Source organism: Buceros rhinoceros, unplaced genomic scaffold, assembly GCF_000710305.1.
Source record: "Buceros rhinoceros silvestris isolate BGI_N320 unplaced genomic scaffold, ASM71030v1 scaffold40194, whole genome shotgun sequence".
Lineage (NCBI taxonomy): Eukaryota > Metazoa > Chordata > Aves > Bucerotiformes > Bucerotidae > Buceros > Buceros rhinoceros.
Window position 1 is genome coordinate 17658 of NW_010409635.1, and position 11919 is coordinate 29576.

General features: G+C 36.4%; 1 protein-coding gene across 1 annotated transcript; it reads right to left on the reverse strand.

The window, feature by feature from the left end:
• Positions 1-1420: 1420 nt before the first annotated feature.
• On the reverse strand, positions 1421-10984 carry LOC104492707 (cytoplasmic polyadenylation element-binding protein 3; the record flags this gene model as incomplete). Its single annotated transcript, XM_010135293.1, has 5 exons — positions 1421-1487; positions 2041-4584; positions 7147-7328; positions 9415-9529; positions 10850-10984. Coding segments are annotated over 4 exons (660 nt in total), but the record flags the coding sequence as incomplete, so codon positions are not given.
• Between the last annotated feature and the right edge of the window lie 935 nt (positions 10985-11919).

Sequence of the window (11919 nt, forward strand, 5' to 3'; positions counted from 1 at the left end):
TTACCGATGAGCCACTCTAACACTCTAGCGCAAGCTAGTCTAAAAGGTCATCAATAACTTGTTGAAGTAATTGTTTTGTCTAGAGAAAGTCATTGTATGCCCTGTTTACGCAACACCAGTTTTAGTCTGGATTGTTTCAGGTGCCAGAACAGAGTCACTGGCTCCAGGAAGGGGTTTCTTCTGGCTGCATAGGGAAACAAAGGTGATGTAAATGGAGGTGAAGCGAGAGGTGTTTTGATACTGGCCCTTGGTACTGCCAATACACAAGAAAAAAAAAGGACAAAGACACAAGAGAGGCAGAGAAGAACGGAGAAAGACAAAGAAGCTGAACGGGATGTTCAGACGTGGTGGCAATATGGGTTACGGCATTGCTACCAGGAAATGGACGTACATTATTTTGCATTAACTGGGCAGCTACCAACACTACGTGGTAACTTGGTTAGAAAATGAGGTGGGTACCTACGGTCTGCTCCACGCTGCCACTGATCAACGTACGCAGGAAGGAAGTTGTGCGGGAAAGGGTCAATTTAATCAAATAAATAACATGGTGGCAAAATACAATGAAGAATATATATTTTAGGAGGTTCGATCTAAGACCATTGAAAAGAGAGTTTATTGAGTTCATGACGAGAAAAGTAATGGAGCATTATGCTGAATGGGCAGGGTCAAACACCCATTGTGTCAACAGATTTAGTTCCTTATAACGGCAATAGTATTTCATCAGCACTGGTGGTGTATAAATCTAGACAGCGAACTGGTACTGTGACATCCCTATTATCTCCCTAAATCATTTTGATAAAGGAAAAGGCTTTTCAAAATATCGCATGTTTTCTGCTTCATTCTGTCATTTTATTGCCCGATTCTTTGTTACAATTTTCCAATCACTTTACATAACCAACCATTTTCATCATTGCCACACTATTGTAAACCACATCAGCAAGTTAATACATAAAGCTTTGCATTTCAAAAAACTAGACACTTTAGTAACAATATTACAAAGATTTTAGCTTCAAAAATAACTGAAAATGAAAAAAATAAACTTTTAAAGAATTAGCATCATAAAATTAATTTATTCCAAGTAAAAATACAAAATAATATTAATGACATTGACCAGATATGAAAGTCTCTCCCAGAAACAACTATATTAATGGTTGAGAAAGCACTCCTTAAAGAAAATACGAAATAAAAATGAAAAATATGTAAATATGTTTAATTTTTTTCTTAGCAAAAAATCTTTCTAAAAATAACAATGAAAATTTGTCTCAGTACAAAGGCTACATTACTATTGAAAAAATACCAGCATGAAGAAAAGGTACATATTTGACAGTAGAAAAATGATTTTAGTGAATCACAATGTCTAAAGTCTGCAATGAAAATAAATCTGCAATAAAGATTTATGCCTTTTTTCTTTTCATTTTTCTTTTTTTTTTATACAAACAGTACAAACAGTATTGCACATAACAACAAATAGTCGAGGTTAGGTTAGCCTTCAAAAAAATCGACTAGTTCAAGTCTCACATCAGAAAAGGCCACAATAGGACCTGTTGTACCCAGGGGCTTCTTAGTCAAGTTGCAGTTCAGAATTCCATATTTTAAAAAATAACTTTTTTTGAAGGACCCTCTTTTAATATAACATATTAACAACTCAGGGGCACATTCATTTACAAAAGAAAAGGGAGCATGTCATAATTTAATAAACTAAAAAAAGTTCTCTTTAAAAAAATACAAACAGAAGAACTCTCACAATTCTGGTCAGTCGTGCATAATCACACTTGATTATAAATATACAAATTAAGGGAAAATATTATCTCACCCTCTATTCACAACTTTCAGCACCAAATGGAGTTTGTGTTTACACCTGTTCTTTATGATGATTTTCTTTTAGATTTCATCCAACATTTTGCTATAGTGTACATTTTCCAGCTTCTCTCTCTCTCTCATTCTCTTTCTCTCTGGGGGTATTTTTCTACATGAAAGAGGGGTATTTCTTCAAAAAGGTTTACTTCTTTCACATAATTAGGTAGATTTCTGTAGGTTAGCTATGATCTTTAATATTACAGTTATAAAGCTCTAACTTCTTCATTTTCAAAAAAACTCAAATAAGCATGAAAAAAATAAAGTTACCCATCTGTTAAATCATTTTTCTTGCAGAATTAAATTAATATATATTTTTCTGAATAAACTTACTTAGAAAATATCATTTTCTTTCCTATATTTCAAAATTGAGGTATTGCAAAAGATCATGTCAGTCAGAAAGCATGCCTTTTTCTCTAAAAAAAATCATCAGCCGACTGTTGAAAACTGTCTAGATACAAAAAGTAGTGCATAACAAAATGTCTTGTACAGATGAAAAAAAACAGAAAAGACACCTGGGCTGGGAAAAGCAATATCACAAAAACGCCCAGAAGTAACTTCAAAAGGGATAATTATAATAAGCATTTTAAACCAGTAAAAAACTATTGTTTTTTCTTTTTTTTTTTTTCCAAAAACAGAAAAAATCCTTTCAAAGCCAATACTTGCAACTAAACATTGGGAAAAACAAATTACTAGATTGGACACAAACAAGGACATCACAACAAACAAAACCCAGACATTTAAATCTACTATGCGGTGTCATATCCAGTCAGATTGTCCCCAGAACTGCAAAAACAAAGGAGGAAAAAGAAAAAAAAAAAATAGTGTACACATTCTCACAATCATTAGTATACCAAGTGTGTTTATTTTTATACGCTATCTGCAGCCCCACTGTTCATGCTAAAAAAATGTCCACGGTGTTAGCAGGTCTTAATTGTATTCAAGCTTCACAGGATACATCCAGGGATTAGAGAGATTACGCCACATCCACAGAGCAGGCTTCTCATGTTACTTTTATATGCAGACATTTCTTTAGCACCGCTTTTTTCCCCCTAACTTTCTTAAATGTGCCTAGTTTATTCGTCTGACAGACTATCTAATCGGTAGTGTATGTACGCTAGCATGAGCTCTTTGGTTTTCTGGACAAGGTCTGCAGCTACGTAAATGATGCAAGCATTAGGGGAGAGATTGTATCTAAGAGCTCATTTCTGTTCATGTACCTGTTTATGTAACTGTCAAAAATGTGTTAATGTTGGATACAGAGGCTTTAACAGTTAAGTTTGATCACAGTACTAGACATAATCACTTTACTATATAAAATAAATTGCACAATATATAACAGAGCACCGCAAAGTACTTCATCTACCATCCACAAATTCATTTTAAGAATATCCTACAGCTAGTTTTTATATTTGTTGTAATATAGGTCATTCTGTAATGGGCTGATCCTAATTTCAGAAGCATTACATTTACTGAGGCATGCCTTCCTCCAGTCAGTAATCACTTTTTTTTGTTACTGAGTACTTTGTAGCCTACGTGAAGTCGTAATTTGTGCATTGTGGGCAGGTTTTATATTAGACATATATAAAATTTATTGCATGCAGCAACCTGATTAAGTAAACATGCAGTCAAAAAATATTGACCTTCCTTGGAAGCTTTTCTGTATGCTCTACTGATCTCCTTTCAGCAGCCATCACTATTTTAATCACATATTCATTTTTTAATCGATACCCTAGCCTGAATAGAGTATTATGGTATTAGTAATACCATTTTAATAGCAGCAAAAGCTATTGCAGCATACATTTACATAACACTAAGAGATCTAACAAAAAAAAAACCAAAACGAAACAAAACAAACAAAAAAACTCTCAGCAAAACAAAAGAAAAAAAGTCTGATCCAGCTTATGAGGTATCATCCTTACAAGTCAAAATGGAGAGCAACTAAAGGCTTATTTTCTTTTAAGGGTTATTACTACTCTAAATGACCCAAACTAATGATTGCTGAATATCTGTTTAAGTTTTTGCTACATCTGCCACCTACTTGTGAATATTACCTTTGGTAAGTCATCTGCTAGGGGCAAGTCTAAATTTCTGAAAATAAGTGCATGCTCCAGTTTAAAAATAAAAAAAATTATAATAATAATAAAAAAAAAAAAAAAATCTTCATCACATACACATCAACCTGGAGAAGGCTGATGAGAATGGCAGTCTACGTAATGTCACTAGTGACAAGTCTTGTGTAGGAAATTAAGGTACCAAGCAGATGTTTGTGTGAATCAAAGTGCAAAATCAGTACAGTTACACTCTGCCGGTTTGTATTATACTGGACACTGAGTTCAGTAATATGACTGTAAATAATAATAATAGGAATAAAAAGACCCATATCTTCAATAAAGTCGAGGACGAATGCACAGATTTCCAGAACACTAAGCCCTGAGGCAGCGCTCTCTTTTAACTCAATTTTATTTACTCCAGTACTTGTTGCTGGGTGAGGCCTGGGGTTCAGCTCCAGCGGAACGGGACGTGGCGCGGCCGGTCACCTCCCTCCTTTACCAGTGGTTTGTGGAACTCTCGCCCAGCACGAGAGTGTATGCTTGCCCAGCAGTATTCACAGTAATACTGCAAACAGGTAACATTGGCACAAAAGAATGGAGCAAACTTTCCACCACAGCGAGTGCCCTGGCATTCATCACACATCTGATCATCCAGCACGTATGGCTTCACTTCCACCTGCAGCAGGAAGAAGAAAAGTAACCGTAAGAACATGACATAGTTTTGCCAAGTATGAACAGAAGGAACAATTCTTCCAGTTTTTTTGACTCTATTATTGGTTGCATCAGTTGAAAATGTTCGAAGAGGTTGGTAGTTAAATTTTCACACTAACCACTTGTCAGAAAGTCTCAAGAAAGAAGGGTGTGCTTTGGTAACTATTCAACATTTCTTGGAAAAGGTTAAGTGTGTGAAAACACCAAGATGGAAATACAGTACAAATAGCATCTCCAAGGGTTTTGCTGCTAAGAAACCTCCAGGAATGAGAATACAGTCATTACGGAGACAAGCCATGAGAGAGCAGCATTTAGGAAGAAAAACTGTAAAGAACAAAATTATATTTCTAAACTTCAGAGGTCTGGTGAGTTTCAGAAGTTTTTTCCCAGAGAGGTTTCTTCCGCTTGTTTTTCATGAACTGCAAAATGCAGGGTTAGACGAATAAATGTGGAGAAGATTGAAATGAAACAAGATTAAATGCACTTGTATTAAATACTCTGCCTTATGCTGTCAACAATCTCTACCTAAATATTTTAGCTCTAGAAATGTAGTAAGCTTCCACAGGTGTTCCAGCAATGGCCGTGCCATCAATGACAAACATGCCAGGGAGCTGCTGACTTTTGTCCTACACTCAGTTGTAAACCCCTCGGGACTGGAATTCTTGGTCTTAAAGTACTTGTGCCAAACACATCAGAGTTTTGGTGCACGACTAGGCATTTGCAATACTACTGGTACAGAGGCTGACAACGTGACAGCTCTTCCCTGTGTTGTTGTCTGTTCCCAAGAATCAACCCTACACTTTACGTTGAGTGTCTCTTCACTCTGCGGAAATCATTAGCTTATCCATGTGTAATTCTTATGGCTCTATGATGCATGAAGTGGTTCAAGTACAGTCACATACATTAAAAGATATAGAAAAAATTGAAATACACATACTTCCATTATAAATAATTTTGCTAGTCTGGCAGAATTTGTATACTGCACGTAAAACTTCAGCAACTAGTTAAATACACACAGTATTAAAGAAACACAGAACGAGATATTAAATTGAAAAACAGGAAAGCTTATACAAAAAAGCATTATGCTGCATTTTACTTCAGCTTACCCTGACCACATTTGTTGAAATGCTACCTATCTGAAGTAAAGCTTATGCAATGAGTTAGAGTTCTTGCCCCATGGAGCAGCTAAAACTGCCAGCGTATCTTTTTAAAATTACGCTGTACCACTAGCATTGCCTGGACATGCCTGAATATCTGCCATTTTGCATATCAGATGCCCTACCACTAAAATTAGAAGCATCATGTAAAATAAAACAGTGTTGTCTCAAATTAAATGGGAAGCAAGCAGGTCCAACATCCAGCATATCTCTAGATCCCCACCTACTCCCACTTCCAAAGCACGAATTGTCAAAGTCTGAAATAGATTCTCTCTCCTTTTCTTTTATAATTGGTTACTACTGAAATAATTTTAAGAATGTATTATTTAATTGGTTAAAATCATGAGGTATATTAGCACCATCGAGAAATAGTCTGAGGACTTTTAACTCCATGACCTCATCTAAACTGACAAAATGTTCAGTTCAGATTTTTAAAGAGAAAGTAAAAATAGCTTGGACTTCACAGCTGGGTGGGTTTTATGTGTATATTGCACATAATAGACACACCCAGTTATCTGTAAAGCTGACTCCTTGTGAAACAATTTGTATTACGTTAAACAGAAACCAAGCTGACTCCACTGTAAAAACACATAGCAGCGGGGTCTGCTGTACGTTCTTTTTTAATAATTCTGAATGCTGAGTCCTCAAAAACCCAGGTGTTACGTATACATGTAATCAAGAGGAGAAGACAGAAGGTCTAAAGGAAAAAAAAACATTTTGGCAATTAAATAATGCTTTCTTTCGATGTCTTCAATTCAGATTGCAGTAAATACCTGAACTTACTCTATACTTGAAAAGCCCTTTAGACACCAGGATTTCATATGGACTAAACAAACCATCTTATTTTCTCCCCCTTTGCCTATTAAGCATCTATTGGCATTTGGGTTTGGTTAAATAATTCTCAAACGTTTGAGGTAAGCATTACCTATCATACTTCAGATAAACCTCTGTTTTAGGAACCTCAAGTCTAGGCATACATTGCCAAGAGAAAACGTTGCCCAGTAGTAGCAGAAATGCCTGAAGGTTTAATAAGTAACCACTAAGTAAAAGCTGTTGCTGTACAATGAGCAAACATCTAAAGGAGGAGAAAGAAGCTGGGAAATTTTGAAGTGTTCGACCTTCAAAATTCAAAACAAAACCAAGAACAAAGGTGCTTACAACCAACTATTTTCTGGGTTTAGTGCTAAACAGTTACTTAAGATGGTTAAGATGTTTCTTCACTCTGCTTTAGGTGCTTAAATAAGCTTTTAAATAATTAACAAATGTCATCTGAAGAACGGAGGTTACAGTGTTCTCCAATATAAGGGTGGTTTTAATTTCTGTGCAGTTCTGTGAGTAATAACCATTCTGTTTCATGCTATTTTACTTACCCGTTTATCAATGTCATTGTGTTGCAGCTGGACAAAGCGAGCGCTGATAGCAGCAATATAGCTCTGCTGATTGGAGAAAGCCACTCTGCCAGCACCTTTTGGATACTTCAACTCTGGGTCGGTATCAATGCCAGCATAGCAGACACCTCCATATAAACGGTCCATAATCATTGCCAATTCAACTGCAAGAAATAAATTATTAAATGTTAGAGGTTTAACATAAATAAGTGTTGCATTTGGTTTGTTGCAATTAGAAAAGCACTGTTGGCCTTAGCACACTTGTCTTCCAAAGACTGAAGTAGCAAACCTAAACGGTCTTAACAGAGTGAATCAGCCCTACATGAATTATAGTAAAATATAAAGGAAAAAAACAGAATCTGTAAAAAGAAACTTGGTGCGACTGAAGTGTGAAAAGAAATGCAGAATTACACTGGTAAAGAAGGTATCAGGTCAACTGGTTAAGAATTTATCATACTGTAAGTTAAAACTGTGGTGTTTAGGATTAGGTATTCAGGGTCTTCCCAAGCTCCAGCCAGGCCTGTTAATGCTAGTTTACATAATGGTCAGTTGAAAAGACATTAAGGAAGTGTTTTACATTTGAAAAAAAAACCAAAAAACCCCCTTGTGAAACATCAGAAGTTATTACGCTTAAAGCATGCCTACATATGGGCTGCAACTTAGTAATTCTGTAGAACATTAACTTGATTGTGCATAGTTTAAAAAGGTTTGTTGCTTTTTCTGACACCGAAAATAACTCTAAAGAAGTTACAAGTATCATTCATAAGATGAGACAGGCTGAGTGCATGGCTGAGGAGACATACAGGAAAGTTAAGGGAAAGAACTGAAGGAAGAGAAGAGGCATGTAAACTGTGCAAAGGTGTACGGTCTCTGACCCAGGCTCTCTGTAAAAGCTGACAGGCAAACAGATTTGTCAGATGGACTAGGGACAGACCCTGGGAACTGTACAGGCCCCGACAAGTCAGCTATTTCTTTACGCTAATATGTGAAAACACTTTCAGCTGCAAGTTAAAATTTAGCTATCCAAGTTAAAATGAAAAAGATACACTAAATGTTTAAGTCCTTGTAGTTCTTACAAAGCTTTCACTATTAAATTATATACAGAACAGAGACAATTTTTAAAGTGAGTACGTGTATGTGTTTGTATAAGTGTGTGTGTGACATTTACTGAAGATCATAAGCTAATTTGTCCATTTGCAACAAGCAAACAAATGTCTGACTCTCAAAGGGAAGTGAGGGCTACCAGGAAACCTGATCCAGAAGTCTTTCTTCCAGACAGGTCTTGTCCACCACAGCCTGGAAAAATAGGACTAGGGGTTGAGAGGATGAGACCATGCAGCTGACTTGGACTGAGGATGAAGAGGGGCTACTTAACAGAAATGAGAGCTGCCAAAAGACCTATCTGGGAGAAATGCTTCTACGTGCTTTGTGACCTTGTCATTGGCTCACCAAAAACATAAGGGTTAGGAAGAAAGAAAAGAGTGTTGAACTACAGTTGGGAGTGGCACTAAAATGGAGCCTTCAAAAAAAAAAAAAAAAAGGGAGGGGGGAGGTGGGGTGTGCTTTGAAATGTCAGTCCTTTGGGATGAAAAGTTTCCAAGGGGAAGGTAAAAAAGTGAGGGGCTGCCAGGAAATCTGGGCTGGGATAAATCTTTCCTCTGGCCAAAGGCTAAGGAGTCTTATCTATGGCTGTGCAAATAAAAGTGAAGAAAAAGAGCTGAAGGTGAAGAAAAAACATTGATAAAAAGGGCTACTTTAGGATTGGGTCTAGAAAACAGTCTTCAGTAGAGTGGGGCCACCAAGAGACCTGGGATAGGAGAAATACTTCTGGACAACAGCTGAGAGGCTGCATTGGAAAATTAGGCTTAGGGCTGAGAAAAAGGGAAATGAGATATCATAGAGCTGCAGATAGAATTGGTTTGGAAAGGGCTGGAAGAAGTTTGTCTTCTTATCAAAGGAAAGGGTAATCTCTCAGCCAGTAAATCAGGATTAGAAGTATGATGCTATACCTTCTCCAAATCAGATAAGTTCTAGGATATTACGCAAGCTGTTTCTGCTGAAAATCCTAATTTTCACGGTTTGTATTTTGTAGACAGGGAAACACTCACTGTAAGTTAGAAAGTAAGCTACAATCTTTGGAAAAGACAGGGTATATTTTCTGCTCTTTTACATATACTGTATCTCTTTTCTTATCTTTCATGCTTAATCTGGAACATCCCACTACGTGCCCTACATTTTCTTTCTACCTACCAGCTCGGAGGGGCCGTGGAACTCCTCCAACAAAGATAGTTTTTCTTGGATCCAAAGGCTGAGACCCATCCATCACAAAGTCACTGTCACTTAGGTTCCAAGGTCGAATTTGCACCTGTATTAAGGATTGTTTTTAGAAGAGGAAGGCGACAACTCAAAATTAAGAAAAAACTGCCAAATCTTTCTATAACTAAAAATATAATTTTAACTTTGCAAAAGTAGTAAATCGGTGGTACAACCACCAAAACATTTTGAGAAGGTAGCTTATCTAAGTGTTTGAAAGAAGGTGGACAATTCATTTATCACCTCTAGAGGCCAGGCTTGAGTTAAACTTTATCGCAGCAAAGTCCTACCTCATTAATTCCCTGCCCCTAATCGCCATTATAATGAGAAATCTGTGAAAGGACTTTCAGAACATTTTACCATGTATGTGCAATCATACTTGTAATTCACATGCCGTGATCCACAAATTTTTAAGCATTGATAGGAATGCAGATAAATTTCTGTGCTTGGATACAAAAGGAGGTTTTGTAATGTGAATGCTCACTTCTGTTAAGCAGCAAGCAATGCAGCTGATACAAAATCTTTAGGTTACTCAAAAAAAAAAAAAACCCAAAACCAAACAACCAAAACCACCACCAAACAAACCAACCAGCTGCTCAAAAGTTATTTGGATAAAGCTGTTATCCATCCTTTTTTTTGATCCTAGAAATCATGTAAGCACTGTGCTGGAATATTGGGTTGTTCATTTATCTGTACAAGATTTTTAATCATGTATTTTAAATGAACTATGTTTTTTATGTAATCATATTTGTCTGTAGTTTTCATCTAACCTGTATGTATCCATAGACACAGAAAAGACTAGCATTAAAGAATGTTAGAGACGTGAACAACAGAAGCAGGTTACTGTATGTCTTCTATTCTGCTACAGCTGTATGCATTACAAGTTTTTACCCTGCAGTTTTTATAAAGTAAAGGAGACCTAAATTATAAATCAATTAGCTATTTCATGCAGAAAAATAATAAAGAAACCTAGTGAAGTACAGGGGATATTTGAAGCTATCTGGATTTTCATTTCAGGGAGGTTAAGTTTCTTCATTACACTGCATAAAGCTTTCTTTCAAATAACAGAGAGGAAAAAATTATAATCCAATTGTTCTATAGCTAACGTTGTAAAAGGATGTCTATCCTGTGAGATACCAGAGGTACCAAATATAACAGTTAATTGAACACGGCATTTATCAGAGAGAAGCAAATGTTAAAACCATGTTATGCTGATACAGAAAGTCAGTTCAAGTAAAAGCAAGGACAGCAACAGGAAATGGACAAGTCAACTGTAAGTATAAATATATATAAATATTTATTTATTAACTGAGAAAGAGTTATAGCAAATGGGTTAGCAACCAGCCTAAGTGTCACGGCATAGGCTACTTACTGGTTTATCCTTGATTGTGGGACTTGACACACACAGGTAAAGTTTCCCATCTTCTTCCAGACAGGCATCTATCAGAGCTTGTACAGAGCTTTCTTCCTGGAACAGCAGAAAGGCATAACCTTGGAAAGGATAAAGGCACAAGAAAAAGAACAGATTAATTTATAAAGCATTTTTAAAAAATATATAAGGAAAACAAACCCAAGAAGTGAATGATATACAAATTACAAATAATTGTTACAGCTATTAGCTTCTTTTGATAAATTAAATTCACCTAATAGATCAACCCCTCATACAGTATTGATTTCAGAATGCCAACAAGAGTGTTTGCTGCATATAAGTATGTTTAATTAATTAACGATTTTGAGCAGTGAGAATATGGGCTGTTGAATAAGGGGTTCTTATAATCCAGCAACTGTACTGGAGCTATTTATCAGTGGTATCTGCTGGTATCAGTGATTATTATCTTACGATGCAGGCTCTGGGTTTCTGGTTACCATACAATGACTAAATATTACAGGGTCAAAAAAGTGGACAAGGAAAAATAGACTTTTACGCTCACATACTTAACTATGAAAAAAAATGCTCACCTAAAAACAATAAGCAGGAGTGAAAAAGAATGGCATGTGTCATGTTTCAGTATGAGTTGAAGACCTGCTGTTGTTATTTATTTTTAAATAAACCAGTTCAAAAGAAAGAGGAAAATTCAACAAAAATTGCTCCAAGTGATTCAGATTTTTAGGACTTCAAATTAGCCGGTAAAGCGAAGTGTGTGTGGCATTCAGTGCTCTTTCTGAATGCAGCTGGCAAGAAAGCTTTCTTCGGTTTTAATGATACACTTGAAAGCAGATTTCACCCAAGCAGTCCATTCTTTGGCTGCCTCAGAAGTGAAACTAATACGGCACGCTCTACACTAAGCAAAGCCATCGAAAGAGCGGCTGCTAGACTGGAATACAGCTGCCTGGTTACGAGAAGTTTCTATCGAGCATGCACTGCTCTTTTGCCCTATAATCAGTACAACTCAGTTTTCTCCCTGAATGCGAACATGTTGGATTTGACCTTTATAATTCGGC